Here is a 15,945-nt window from a genome sequence, read left to right as displayed (position 1 = left end):
CTGTGGCATGCATTATTTATGAGGAGCATTTAAGTCTGTTTTGCACATACATTCTTTGAAAGGGCCTTGTCCTCTTTGGCTTTAGGCTGGGAGAAAGGTACAGTCCTACATATTCCAGGCAAACTGTAATTCCATCATTGGTTAGAACTTGTCTCATGATTCAAGTGAGAATTCAAACGATAAGTGTGCCCCAACATTATTATATAAACACAACTGTAGCCAACATTTTTACCTAAAGGGTAAGCATATCCAAGCGATATGTAAACAAGTGCACATGTAACATTATCATATAGACAATGAATGCTGCAAGATTATTTTATAAACAATAAGTATATTCCAATGAAATTCTTATCTAAACAGTGCACACTTAACGTTGTTGTTTAAGGCATAAGAGTACACCAGGAGTATTATCTAAACAATAAGCATAACACTTTATAAAAACAATAAGTACACCCAAATGATATTATAAGAAAATGCTGGTTATGCTCAGCAGGTCTGAGTTCTGATGAAAGGTCACAGACTTGAAGCATTAACTCTGTTTCTTTCACCACAGAGGCTTCCAGACCCACAGAGTATTTCTTGCATCTTCTGTTTTCATTTCAGATTTCCTGCATCTGCAGTATTTTGCTTTTGTATTAGTGTGTAACCAAACATTAGTGAATAAAGATTAAATTTACCTCTACAATGTTAAAAAAAAAATACTGATTGCATTCTATGTTATGGAAACAGTAAGTGTACCCTAATATTATTTAGGTCAAAAGGATTGATGTGCCCAAACAAAATTATTATATAAACAATGTGTACCCCAAAATTATACCAAGTATCCCAAGATATTGTAAACTGTACACTTATCCCCAAAACATTATCTAAACAATCAGCATACTTCAGAGTGCCTATTCATGCTAGGCCTAGTTATTACAAAGCACCAATACAGTTGATGCCACAGCCGCTGAAAATCAACACTCTGAAAACTGATACCTCAGAGCCCAACTTTATGAATAAGAAAATAGTTATCTTCCCTGGAAACCAAACAGCAGTCAAGTTCATTTCATGACTTTTGAAGGTGTAGGTGTTCAACTGCTTGGTGGTGGTTACTACAGTTCCTGGAGTCGATATTTAAAACTGTCAAAGAAAAACCTGCTTGTTTTTGGAATTTGGTAAATGTTTAAAAAGTATGCTGGCACCCTCTGTTGGTTTGATGTTGTTATTGAAATTAACAAGTTTAAATTAAAGCAATTGCTTGAAACCCATATTATTCTCAGTCCAAGCATAACCACAAAGAAACCTTGATGGGAAACGGTTTGACTTCATAGACCACTTGGATGTGCACTGTTAAGACCTAAGAATCAAGGATGAAGCTTAAATAATTTGGCATTCGTTAATGTAGTTATAACTCGCACAGCCTCTCTCAATAGTCTGCTTTCAACAAAAAAGCAGATCCACGTCTTGCTTGAATTGAATCTTCCTCTCTCATTCATGACCTGAACAGGATAATGCCAGTGAACCCTCAGTATTTGACTCAGAGGCAGTATTTTCCTGTCCAATGTGAAAGATGTCAGACTAAACAGGCTTGAACTGACAGTCAGATTTATTTGCAAGGTATTTGATTACACATTGACCATGTAACATTTGAGATGATAATACAGTTAACCATCATAATGGATGAGATCAGTCTGTAAGAGTGAAATTATAGCTTCTAGTTCATCCTTTTAAACAACTTTATCACGCTCCCAATATGTATAGGCAAGATATTAAAACTTAAAATGAAATCTTCTTAAAACGTCCTGGAAGCCTGACTCTTACTGGTGCCTGGATCAGAAATCCTGATGTTCACTGGTCTCCAGACATGAAATCCTGACTCCCACTGGGTGGGGTGTGATTTTCTGAACTGCTGAAGATGGGTATAGTTTTGTAAATTTCATTGGGAGCCAAGGACCTCATAACAACCACTTATCCTGTGGGGTCTCTAACTTGAGCTCTAATTTTGTTCACTTGTTGTGGATCTATCAGTTTGTCTCCTTTCCACTAGGCAGCTCTGAATGGAATGCAGCTGATTACCTCTCAGCACCTACACTTATCTTAGTAAGGCTCCCAAGTTCAAGTTAATCAGGGAGCCAATGCAAAGCTGTCTGTCCCAGAGAAATTGAGTTTTTTGCAATGTACACAGATCGCTCCGTCAGTGAATACTGTGGTGAAGTTATTCTCAATCAGTTCCTTGACCATTCTATAAACATTGCTCTCAGTGGAATGAATGAAGCCTCTCTGGGACATACTGGACTTTGCCCAGTCAATATCATTACTTGCAGGGAGTGGAGAGAAGGAGACTTGAAATGTGTGTAAAAAATGTGATGCTTTTAAGGTTTTGAACAATGGTCCTCTGTAGGCAAGTATCATAGGGATTATGTTACTGGACTAGTTCCAGAGGCCTGGACTAATGATCCAGAGACATGAGTTCAAATTCCACCATGGTAGGTGGGACTTTAAATTCAGTTAATAAATAAATCTGGAATAATCAGTTATGGTGACCATGTAACTACCAAATTGGCTCACTCTTGTACTTTAGGGAAGTAATTATCCTTACCCAGTCTGGCCTATAGTTTTTTATATAATCATTCATGGGATGTGGGTGTCGCTAACACAGCCAGCATTTATTGCCCATTACAAATTGCCCTTGAGAAGGTGGTGGTGAGCTGCCGCCTTGAACCGCTGCAGTCCATGTGGTGTAGGTACACCCACAGTGCTGTTAGGGAGGGAATTCCAGGATTTTAACCCAGCGACAGTGAAGGAATGGCGATTATATTTCCAAGTCAGGATGGTGAGTGGCTTAGAGGGGAACTTCCAGGTGGTGGTGTTCCCATGTGTCTGCAGCCCTTGTCCTTCTCGATGGCAGCAGTTGTGGGTTTGGAAGGTGCTGTCTAGGGAGCCTTGGTGAGCTCCTGCAGTGCATCTTGTAGATGGTAGACACTGCTGCCACTGTGCGTCGGTGGTGGAGGGAGTGAATGTTTGTGGATGGGATGCCAATCAAGCAGGCTGCTTTGTCCTGGATGGTGTCGAGCTTCTTGAGTGTCGTTGGAGCTGCACTCATCCAGATAAGTGGAGAGTATTCCATCACACTCCCAACTTGTGCCTTGTAGATGGTGGAAAGGCTATGGGGAGTCAGGTGGTGAGTTGCTTGCCACAGGATTCCTAGCTTCTGACCTGCTTTTGTAGCCACAGTATTTATATGGCTAGCCCAGTTCAGTTTTTGGTCAATGATAACCCCCAGGATGTTGATAGTGGGTGATTCAGCAATCGTAATGTGATAGTGGACGATGGTTAGATTCTGTCTTATTGACAATGGTCATTGCCCGGCCATTGTTTGGCATGAATATTGCTTGCCACTTGTCAGCCCAAACCTGGATTGTCCAGGTCTTGCTGCATTTGGACGTGGACCACTTCAGCATCTGAGGAGTCGTAAATAGTGCTAAACATTTTTCAATCATCAGCGAACATCCCCACTTCTGACCTGAGGTTATTGATGAAACAGCTGAAGATTGTTGGGCCTAGGACACTATCCTGAGGAACTCCTGCAATGATGTCCTGGAACTGAGATGATTGACCTCCAACAACCACAGCCATCTTTCTTTTTGCTAGGCATGACTCCAACCAGCGGAGAGTTTTCCTGTTGATTCCGATTGAGCCCAGTTTTGCTAGGGCTCCTTGATGTCACACTCTGTCAAATGCTGCCTTGATGTCAAGGGCAGCCATTCTCGCCTCCCCTTTGGAGTTCAGCTCTTTTGTCCATATTTGAACCAAGGCTGCAATGAAGCCAGGAGCCGAGTGGCCCTGGCAGAACCCAAACTGAGCATCAGTGAGCAGGTTATTGCTCGCTGCAATTGAGCATACATAACTTTGTGGTGTCTTTTAATGAATGTCACTTCCTAACGCAGTTTTCAGTCACTTTCAATGAAGAGGTTAATACCTCTCCCTGACATTAGACAAGGGCCAGGTAACTAATATGGGTCAGCTAGACATCGCATGAATGTGTGGCTCACAAAAGGAGGTGATCACAGAATAGGAACTTGGATCATGCTTGCAATTAGAGGCCACATAAATGCATATGCACGACACATTCAAATGATGGGACCATTGTCATGAACAGCAAATATATTTACAAAGGTGCATGATATATACAGTGACTGAACATCCGTAACCCAAAAGTGATATCAAGGTTCCTTAGTCTTTTGAACCCTATGCTTTGGTGCATCCCTAACATCCGCAAAAGAGGTGGAGGCAGCCTGTTGATTGTTGTCTTTGATGACTTTGGTGGGTGTTCTCTGGAGCCTTGAGGCCTGAAGGACACTGATCTGCTTTGGGTCTCCAGCTGCGAGGCAGGTGCAACCTCCTCACCTTCTGCAGCTGGAGGTGATGGGGTCACAGGCAGAGAGGATTGGGATCGGCTTAACACTTGCGAAGTCACCTGAGTGGATGGCCCCGGGGTGTCCAGCTGTTGGTCCTCCCTTCTGTGGGTTGCCAAGGGCCCCTGCCTGATTCTTTGAGGGGAAGGGGCACCTGGAGGGAGGTTGAAGTGCCTGGACCCCTCTTGCCTAGCCACTGATGGATCCCACCAACGCCTATAGCGATAGTGAGGGTCTGAGAGAAAATCTGGTAGAACCTGCTGGACCAAGGTGTGCCACCCTTCCCATAGAGACCTTGAGGCGCTCGCATGTCGGAGCCATGACATTAGACAGAACCCAGATGGACTCTTCCATCCTTCGCTCTAGTCTGTTGACTGATTCTCGCACCTCTGTGTGATATACTGTCACCTGTCTTTGCATGTCCAGCATGTTAGCGACATCCACTTCCAGAGGCTCACCTGACTCAGACTCGGCCGGTGGCTGTTCTCCAGCAGTCCTCCGAGTGCTGGAGATCTGGGCTGTCACTGCTTCCGTGTCAGTGAAGTGTTCCCCAGCATGTGACCCCGCGCCTAATCTAGTATGACCTACTGAGGTATGTGTCTCTGCGCTCGTGGAGGGTGCAGCTGAATGCTGAGACAGGCCTTTTTCAAATGGATTCTCAGCATCCTCCTCAAAGGTGGCTTGGGGGGCCTGGGCTTATGTTGCCTGTGCTGGTCTGTCTGGACCTGCTGCCTGTAAGAGAGAGAAGATTGATTTAGTTCTTGAGCAGACTGAATTGCATGTCACTCACTGTGAATGTCAGAATGCGATCAACTCATGGATGTTTCATCCGCACTGGTTTGCTAGGAGAGGCCGATCCTGCCTTCTCCAGAGGAACGATCTCTGTCCCCACCCGCTAACTCAGTGGCATCATCCTCAAACTTGGAGAGATCCTGGATGTCCATCCTCCAGCCTGGGATATCTCTCTCTTGTTTTGGCTAAACTTGCCTGCAGTAAGACAGAAGGATGGAATGTGATGAGAGGGGATGGAACAGAGGTTGGGAAGCATGCATGTCTGCTGTGTGTGCTGAGCCTTCTCCAGTAAGGGTTGGGGATGGTGTTTGTGCAAGATGATAGCTGCTGGTCAATGTTGATATCAACCCCGCTGATATTTTGTGAGATCCTTGAACTGAGTGACGCCCTGAGTGCATAGTACCATTCTAAGAGTGCACTTTTGGAGTGAGCTGAATGATGACTTACCCTGAGGGTGTGGATGAGATCATTCATCCTCTTCCTGCACTGGATGGCCTTCTGGAAAGGGAAATCAGACCATGAACCCCGCCTCCACGGAGTCTGATTTGCCATGAGGAACGGGATAGCTGCCACACTCTCTGAACTCCCCTTGGGGGTCAATGAGAGGCTGAAGACCCTACGCCTACATCTCCATCGTAACCAATGTGCCACTGTCATCTTGACCTTAGATTCTGACCATGCAGTAAAGGAGGTTCTACTCCGATCTCAATAGCACCCTTGTTTCCGTCCCCAGGAACGACCAAGTCATGCTCCTGGGTGACTTTAATGCCCGAATTGGATGTGACCACGAAATTTGGAGTGGAACTATCGGCAAGAATGGCATGGCGAAGGCCAATGCCAACGGCATCCTACTCTTGACCAAGTGCTCCCAATATGGTCTGATTGTGATGAATGCCAAAAGAAGCAGCTCAAGATCACATGGAGGCACACGAGGTCAGAGCATTGGCACCTCCTGGGCTACATTGTTGTCTGAGGCAGAGACCTGAGGGTTGTGCTTGTCACAAGGTCCATGATGGGCCCTGAATATTGCTGGACGGACCATCGACTTGTGCGCTTGGTGATGAACATCTGCCTGGTGCCAAGACACTAGAGGACCCAAAAAGCCACCCGGCGAAAGCTGAATGTTGCAGCATTGAAGGACCTGTCAGTGATGGGCACTTGTGCCAATGCACTGTGCAACTGGGCCTGGAATGGGAAGAGTTCCAGGCCCAGTTGCACAGTGCATTGGAGCAAGTGCCCACCACTGATGCCATTTCCATCCAGGCATACTGGGAACAACTCAAGTGTGCTGCCCTAGACACTTGCGCACAGATTTTCGGGTTTGCACCACGACGGAACCAGGACCGGTTTGACACCAATGACGCTGTGATCCATGATCTCCTCGAGTGGAAGTGAGCTGCATTCATTGCCTGGCAAAGTCTCCCATGTCCACGACGAATGATGGCAGTATACCACAAACTGAAGGCTGAGGTCCAGCAACGCGTTCGAGACATGAAGAACCACTGGTGGGTGGAGAAGGTGCACAAGGCGACCAGCACGACATGTGCAACTTCTTCCAGGGTCCCAAGATGATCCATGGACCCCGCTTGACCAGACAAAACCTACTCCGATCACAGAACGGCTCCCGGCTCCTCGTTGGAAGGAGTGCTTCGAACTGCTTCTCAATCAGAACTCCACCATATCGGAGGAAACTCTCCAAGCCGTCCCACAACACCTTGTGGAGGATCCCCTCGGCAATCCACCAACCATCAATGAAATGAGCTTAAGTGGGTCATCCAACAGATGAAACCCAACAAAGCTCGTCATCTAGACAGTATACCCGCGGAGGTCTACCGTGCTGGCAGCTATCAGCTCATGTCATGACACCACCAGTTTATCCTCTGCCTCTGGGATGAAGAGGACATCCCCCAGGATGTCAAGAACGCGACCATCATCAAGAATGCGACCATCATTATTATCCACAAGATGGGGGACAAATCTGAATGTGAAAGCTACAGGGGGATTTCCCTCCAGTCCATCGTGGGTAAGACCCTGGCCCTAATCCTCCTGAACCACCTTTGTCCAGTTGCTGAGGAGATCCTCCCGGAAACCCAGTGTGGCGTCTGCATCCCGGGGTACTGCAGACATGGTCTTTGTGGCTAGACAGATCCAGGAAAAATGTCAGGAGCAAAATCAAGAATTGTCCCTCTCCTCTATCGACCTGACCAAGGCACTTTATTATTTAAATTGTGAAGCTCTATGGATCGTCCTCCAGCGCTTTGGTTGCCCGTTGAAGTTTTCCACCATCCTGAGCCTCCTGCATGACAACAAGACCGCCACCATCCTGAGTGGAGGATCTAAACTGACACCTTTCACATCTGACCAAGGTGCAACAAGGTTGTGTGATTGCCCCCACCTTGTTCACCGTTTACCTCACCGTCATCGGCCACCTTATCCGAGATGACCTAGCACCTGGTGTCAGCATTCGATATCGTCTGGATGGGAAGCTCTTCAACCTTGGTGGAAAAAACAAAACTCACCACCATGGACATCTACGACCTTCAATTTGCGGGTGATTGCTGAGTGATGGCTCACTCTGTACAGGACATGCAAAGGGCGCTTGACCTAGTCAACACCTCGTATAAGAGGCTTGGCCTGTCCTTAAACATCTCCAAGACGAGGGTCCTTCAACCTTGCCCTGGTAAGTTGAGCATCCTCCCGTGCCATCCACGTGGATGGGGTGGCTCTGGAGTTTGTGCAGCATTTCCCTTACATCGGCAGCCACCTCTCCCAAGGGGCTACCATTGATGAGGAAGTCTAACACTGAGTTAACTGTGCTAGCACTGCCTTCTTCAAGCTATGCCAACGTGTCTTTGACAACAGGGACCTTTGCAAATCAACAAAGGTTCTGGTTTATAAAGCCATTGTGTTGACCACCCTCCTCTGCAGCGAAACGTAGACTGTCTGCCAACACCACATTAAGATCCTTGAGAGCTTCCATGGTGGTGGTTGCGACAAATCCTGGGGATAAAATGGGAGGACTGCCGGACTAACGCAAGAGCCCCCCAAGATACTGCGTCTACCAGCATTAAAGCCCTGTTCCTGCCGCATCAACTCCGATGGATGGGCCATTGCGCCTGGATGCCCGAAAACCGCCTCCCTTGGCAGGTTCTATTCTCATAGCTCTCCATTGGCCAGCACTCAAAGGGCAGCCAAAGTAAAAGGCATAAGGATATGCTCAAGGTCACCCTAAAGCATGGAGTCTTTAACACCACTGACTGGGAGGAGAATCTTGCTGCTTGCTTGACATGGCACCACCTGGTCCATCAAGGCGCAAGCCTTTTTGAGGCTCAGCGCCTCGAGAGTGAGGCAGAACAGCGGCGCCAGAGGAAGGAGAAGGAAGCCAATCCGGGGCTGTGATTTCCACTCCACTAAGCAACAATGTGTCCCCAGTACAGAAGAATATGTGGATCCAGAATTGGGCTCCTCAGCCACCTGAAGTCTCACCAAGCCTGACGAATGTCATCCTCCATTCCATGGGATTGCTGTCGCTGCTGACAGCACTGGATGGCATTTCTTGGGCGGGTGCCTGTGGAGCTGACCTCCCCTGCAACTGCCTCCCAGGCTGGCAAGGTGAAGTTGGTGGACTGCCTGGAGCCATCTCTCAGGTAGAGGAAATCTCTGTGCTGGCACACACCATGAATAAGGGCCTCAAGGGAATCATTGCTGAACCTTGGCGCTGCCTTATTTTTCTTTGGAGCCACTTAAGCCTTGGGCATCTACACAACTGCAGAGCGTAATGTGTGTTCAACTGGCATTTATAAATGGCGCCAGGACCTTCAACCCCATTAGGTTACGGCAGGGCAGATGAATCACCATGTGACTCGGTGAGCTACTCACCAATGCATAATTAATAAGCTTCCAAGCCTAAGATTGGGTGTGATTTCCTGACCTACCGATCAGCAAGAAACTCGTCCCTAATCCTGCTTGCCACTGCACTTAGTCCCTGGAGTGGAAAATTCCACTCTTTGTATCCTCCTCACAACTTGCTTTCCTAGCTATTTTTGTATCATCAGCAATTTTAGTTACTATGCATTCAGTTCCTTCATCCAAGTCATTAATATAGATGTAAATAGTTAAGGCCCCAGCACTGATCCATGTGACACTTCAGTAGTGACAGTTTACCAAGTTGAAAATTGCCCATTTATCTTCACTCTGTTTCCTGTTAGTTAGCCAATCCTTTACGCACTCTAAAATGTCACCACCAACACCACAACACCTTATCTTGTAACCTTTTACATGGCACCTTATCGAATGCCTTTTGGAAATTCAAATACACTGCATCCACTGTTTCCCCTTTATACACTTTGCTTGTTATGTCCTCAAAGAACTCTAATAAATTAGTCAAACATGATTTCTCTTTCACAAAACCATGTTGACTCTGCCTGATTGTATTATGATTTTCTAAATGTCCTGCTACTACCTCCTTAATAATGGAATCCTGCATTTCCCCAATGACAGATGTTAGTCTAACTGGCCTGTAGTTTCCTACTTTATATTGCTATCCATTCCTGAAACTAGAAAATTACGGAAGGTTACAACCACTGCATCCACCATCTCTGCAGCCACTTCTTTTAAGACCTGCTCTGTTCTTATACTCTTAGTAATTTGCTTCCTGTTGTAGTCACCCAATTAAAATTTTTAATTTGTCAGTTTAAACTTTAGGGAGAGAAGTCGAAAAAATACTCACCAACCAATCACTTGTCTCTTTGAAATCACACTAAGATTTTTTTTCAAACACAGTCAGTGGGCTCTAAACCTAGGCACACCCCTCTAGCCTTGCTCTGTTCTCGATCTCGGTGCTGCTCTACCACTCTTCTCTTACTGCTGGCCTCTGTTCTTGCAGCTAAGGGCAATTAGGGATGGGCAATACATACTGGCTTTGCAAATGGCAATCTCATCCTGTGAGTAAATTTTTTTTTTAAAAAACACGGCATTGAAGTCTGATATTGTCCTCTTGGTTTCAAAATGTGCGATAAGAACAGGAGTAGACCATTCAGCTCCTCAAAAATCTTCTGCCATCCTGTTTGATCATGGCTGAAACTCATTCTCTGGACTATTAGTCCAAGCCTACAGATGCTAGTCCAACCACAGAATCACTGAACTGCAGTACCATGTGGCACCTCAACCTACATTGCACGGATTTGTGGCTGGCAAAGTGGAGTTGAAGCAGAAGATTGATCATGATCGTATTGAATGATGGAGCAGTCTTGAGAAGCCAGATGGTCTACTCCTCCTATTTCTTATATTCTCATGTTTTTATGATTATGGGTTCCTATTGTCATTTGTTCCATGTTAGTTTGATTCAGGGGTATTCTGTAGACTAACACCCACAATCTGTTCTAGGACCTGCTCAGCTAAGCAGGACTGATGAGCAGCCTTCATCGGCTTCAATCTTCGACCATGTTGACAGGATGTCACGCCCTTCTGAGGCAAACAAGCGGCTACCAAGCAAGATTCAGCTCATAGCCATGCAACCAATTCCAGCACCTCCTTTACAGAATCCATTGCTTCCCGAACGAGTTGCCGAAGCAAACAAACTAAATAAAGAGGTGAGAGTTTTTATAGATTCCCTCGAGGTAGCACGGGATTTAACAGTATGTTGTACACTTGAACCTCATTCTCATTCAAGAGTAAAAAAAGGCAAAAGGTCTTCCTCCATAGATCATGTTAATACGTGTCTCTAACTCGCTAAAGGCGCTTCACACAATTAATTTCTTCAAACTCCAGTGATTATTGCTATGTGAGCAAACCCGGCTGTCATTTCACAAAATATGCTTAAACTGTGGACTAAGGTAAACAAAACATAGCTAATGAGGCCCCATAATGAGATGAATTAAGAAAGATAGATATTCAAAACAATGGGAACAAGCAAGGAATAAGGACTGGACCATATAACACCATTCTATCTACTGAATATCTTGAGCATAGAAATTATATGCATGATGACCTGCTATGTTGAAGTGTCTTGGGTGTGGGAGTGGGAGCTTTGAATGGTGGTACCTAATACTCTTAATATAGTTCTCTCAACCACAGTAAAGAACCTGCAAGTGCACACACAGACTACCCCTTTTAAAGACAGTTTTACATCAGTGATGTCTTGTCAATAGAAGGACATAGGGTAGAACCTCTGTTTCATGAGACCGGCCCAGGAGTGTTAACAACTCATTTTGTGACCTGTCACCAGGTCTGCTGTTAAAGCTGAATGTACTGAGCTAGGTTGGCTCCCTTAGAATTGCACATCTCCTCCTTTGGCCTAGAGCAGCAAATTAAAGGAACAGTTTGTGGACATGCATTGAAGCACCATACATCAGGAGCACTTTTAGAGACCTTTGGTACCAATCCATTAAGGTGCCAGAGAATAATATCAAGCTGTAAATAACTAAAATCTCTTCAATCCCCTTCTCCAGGTTCAGAGAGCTTTGAGACAGAAATCCGAAATTGAGCACCACCGCAATAAGATCAGACTGCGAGCCAAAAGGAAAGGACACTATGACTTCCCCATCATGGATGAAGTTGGTACCGTTGACACCAAGGAAAGGCGCAGAGCCTACCGTAGGGCACAGGTTCACATTGATAGAATCCTCGATCCCAGTATTGATGGCCCATCTGTCCTTGTTGAACCGAGGAAAAGGTAAGCGTAAAATAAAAACAAAATGCTCGGCAGATCTGGCAGCCTCTGTGGAAAGAGAAAAAGAATTAAAGTTTCAGATCTATGACCTGATGAAAGGTCATCAATCTGAAATGCTAACTCTGTTTCTCTCTCCACGGATGCTGCCAGACCTGCTGAGTATTTCCAGCATGTTGTGTTTTTATTTCCGATTTCCTGCAAGAGTGATATTTTGCTTTTGTGCTTGGGCGTAAACTATTTCCGGAAGCAGTATGTGGCCATTTAAGACATTTCCTTGACATGGAATTTTCTGTGAACAAAAATGTAGGAAGGTGAGCACATCAATCTTTTGAATCAGAGATAAAATTATCAGTTATAGTACTGGGAACCAACTGTTGACCAGTATCATTGTATTGACAGTTTGATGGCACAAACTAAATTTACTGACTAGGTAAGCCTGAAGCTACCAGCATACTCAAATTTGCACCATGACATACTTAAGAATATATGTGAACTATGATGTGATATTCAAGATGTACAATAATATATTATTAATTCCTTTACACAGTTTTTCAATATTGACTATTTGAGCATGGGTACAAGTATTGTTAAAATGATGAAAACACCAAAGATTGTGTGCATTCTTGCCCCAAGCCCACATTGGCTCCCTTACCTACAGTGTCCTCTTGCTCCCAGCCATTGCCCATTGCATTCTCCCCCAGTCCAGGTATCTTACTGTAGGAATCCATGCACGGCTACCATAAATCTTCAAGAATAATTTGCAATTTTTCCTATAACTTGCAGCTGAAAATTTTGGTATATATTACACACATGGATTAATTATACATTTTTATGGATTTCTAGCTATTTTGTTGATTTCAATCTCTTGTCTTGGATGCAGTAGATAATTTACAATGAAACTTGACCCTTCTTCCCTCTAGTTATCGTGCTAAAAGGTCTCCAAGACAGAGGAGGAGGCATCAGGTCAATGGCAGCATGATGGATGCAGAAAAAGATAGGTTGATAACCACAGACAGTGATGGGACCTACAAAAAACCACCTGGTGTGAACAATACAGCTTATGTTGTAAGTATGGAAGAACCATAATTATATCTCCCTTGTGCTTTTGTGCCTTAAAGATGCCTATTTTTTCTCCATTCCGCTTGTTAAAGTTGATGCATCGTCTCCAGGTTAGAGGACAGACAGATTGGCTCCAAGATTGTTGTCTAGCCCTTACACCTAGCCTATATCTCTTCCTACTTTCAGAGACCTCCTCATAACCCATCTTTGACAAGTCTTTCACCACCACCCTTATTCTCTTGCTTCCTATTCATGGTCTTCTCTACATCGTTTATAAAGCATTTTGGGATATTTTACTATGTTATGAATTCTGTGTATGGGTTAGTTTTAACTAGTTGTGCTAAGATTACTGGAGAGCATGCAAGAACGACTTGAATCAAGTTTTGTCTTTCTCCCTAATTCACTTCTCTGTTATAGCCCATGCAAGATCTATATTGGTAATGTCAGGAGGAAGCCCATGGTCAATTATTTGGAATTGACCAATATGCCCTTCATGTCACACTGCTCTACTATAGCTGTGTTATGTTTCCCTTTGGTTGAAATCTGTGGAATGTTAGTTCTGAAAGATATGTGTACAGAGTAATTTTGAGTCAAATTTAAGCCTTGGCAGAACACATTTTCATTTAATATTGTTTTACTTTCTGTCTTTGACACTGCCAGAGCAATTACTTGAAGTGGATAGCATTCACATGTTGCTCACTGTTATCCGCCCATTGTTGCTACTTTGTACCTATTTGTAAGGTGCAAGACAGCCACCTATGCTTTAAATTGTATAATTTGGGCGGTTCTGTTGTACATGGGATTGACTGTCTGAGTTCCCAATGGACTGCCAGCCACTCAAACTGTTGCCCAAGTGTGGAGGTGTTGACCACAGTTTCCAGCCAGGCTTTCAAGCGAGTGCTTCTGCAGCAAAGGAAAACATTCCATTTCAGAGGAACGGAAGCCCAAATGATGCTGTATAAACTGAATGTGGATTTTCCTGGGCCAAAGCTGTGCCAGCTATCCTGGCTGAGAAAATCCACCTTTGAAGACCAGCAAGTGTGTAGGTTGATTTTATTAGTCTTTGTTTAGCACCTCATGTTGACACGGTTGCAGCCTGGAACTTGCTATGAAATAGATTGCCAATGCAAGCCACCCTACCACTCTGGCACAGCTTGTTGAGGCTCCAATTAACTTGCAATCACACCAGCTTACAAACTTCCTAAATAGTGAATTGAACCATGTTTGCAAGGCATGCTACGAATTTTGTAACATTGCTCCGTACTTGCCTCCTTCTGACTGCAGACTCGTAAAAATTGGGACTCTGAAGGGACTTCGTTTTGAATAGTAGATCTAACACTCGGTTGGGCCAAGAGGTTTTGGGTTAACCTGCCACTGAGCAGTTGGATGCTATTTGCCTTCACTACATGTGTCTCCTTTCATTGCCCCAGCTCCACTGACCTAATCTTGATCTGGTTCTGTGTTTTGCAGTCGGACCCTGACCTGCCTCCGGAGCCTAGACCTCATTCTCCATCACACACACACCCTCCCCCTCTTGCTCCCCCACCATACATTCCACCACAACCATCCATTGAAGAGGCAAGGCAGCAGATGTACTCTCTGCTCGATGATGCATTTGCTTTGGCAGCTCCAGGTAGTCCTGGAAAAGTCCTGTCAGCAGTCTGCCTTGGTCAGCCAGCCACCAGCACTCCTATCAGGGGAACCAGAGTGTCTGCTAACAGCCACTGGACTCCAGTGTATGAACAACCCCAGAGTCTCAGCAATCCATATGTCACGGTATGTAATACATATGTAAACATTTCCATTATGGCACATAATGCTGAAGTGACATCAGATTCAAATGGGTTTTCTTTCTCATCATTCTCCCAAGCTTTATTTGGCTTAATTCATTTTCATCCAATATCTTTATCTTAATGCTAATATTGATAATAAAATATAGCTAGCAGCGGTTAAGCGGCAGTGATCTGAGTAAGATTGCGTTTGGGCATGTTTGTTGTTGGAGAAGCCGATTATTACCAGGAACTGGATTGAGGCTGTCCATGCTCCATTCAAGGGAGATCTTTACATGTAGGTGGAGACTTGCATTTTATTAGTCAGTTGGAATTCAAACTCAGTTTCCAGTGCTGAAGGGCCAGTGTCTAAATGCATCACTCGGTCCCCAGGCCCTTTGTAATTACAACTAGCCTGATTTGAAATTCTCATTACAAATCATTGATCACACTTAAGATTTCTCAAGAGTAAGATAACCACAACGAGTATATAATACATGACATTCAGTTTTCCGTCATTTATTTAGCCATACGTGCTTACTAACCAACTGAAAATATTTCTATTCTGGAACAAAGGAAGTTCTTTCCATAGGATGATTAAGTATGCTATTACAGTCAGGACAGTTAAAGATCCAAGTCTCCATCTACCTGTTAATATAGGGTTTTTAATAGCCTTTTTCATCAGCTTCTGACAGAGTTCAGCAACCTTTATTCTTAAACTCATTGCTTTCCATTGTTTTTAAAATGAGCATTTAACAGTATGGTTGGAGTCCTGACTTCACTGTACAGAGCCTGGGCACTATGTCCAGCCAATGCAGAGTTAAGTCAGTCTGCTAGCTGATGCTGATGTTGCTAATGAAACAGAATGTCACAAACCGAGACCCCCACAGTCTTTTTTTTCTACCTCTCCAGTTACCATTAGGCCTGTAAATTACAGGCAGCACTTGTCTCCAGACCTGAGTGAATATTAGCCTTAAAAAGGGCCTCAAAGAGCAATATATGTTGGCTTGTGCTTCAGTTTCCTATTCAAACCATTCAGTTAACACCATGAACCATCATCCTACCACTTGTGGTCATAGGGATTGCAGCACCAGATTTGGTCACCGCATGCAATGTAATGAGACAGGAAATCATTAGTAAATAATGCTTGTTATTGAAAAATGTCGAATAGTCGTTACGGGGTTTGCACAGAGATGAATTTGAGGCTGGGTGACTTCTGTGCTGTGTGAGGTGTGGTATAGCTGGCAAATGTTGAGAT

General features: G+C 44.6%; 1 protein-coding gene across 4 annotated transcripts in view; it reads left to right on the top strand.

Annotated features, from left to right (window-relative positions):
* LOC144696785 (UPF0606 protein KIAA1549) overlaps positions 1-15,945 on the top strand; it is a 303,163-nt gene that overhangs the window by 254,180 nt on the left and 33,038 nt on the right. For 2 of the 4 annotated variants that reach the window (XM_078568517.1, XM_078568515.1), the window contains exons 13-16: positions 10,575-10,780; positions 11,639-11,862; positions 12,780-12,924; positions 14,389-14,694. In XM_078568517.1, the coding sequence (XP_078424643.1) occupies positions 10,575-10,780; positions 11,639-11,862; positions 12,780-12,924; positions 14,389-14,694 (881 nt within the window). The remainder of the gene's footprint in view (positions 1-10,574; positions 10,781-11,638; positions 11,863-12,779; positions 12,925-14,388; positions 14,695-15,945) is intronic. The other 2 variants (XM_078568519.1, XM_078568518.1) reach the window with 1 other exon arrangement.

This window comes from Cetorhinus maximus, chromosome 22, assembly GCF_964194155.1.
Source record: "Cetorhinus maximus chromosome 22, sCetMax3.hap1.1, whole genome shotgun sequence".
NCBI classification, from domain to species: Eukaryota; Metazoa; Chordata; class Chondrichthyes; order Lamniformes; family Cetorhinidae; genus Cetorhinus; species Cetorhinus maximus.
This window is presented reverse-complemented; position numbering and strand designations above follow the sequence as displayed.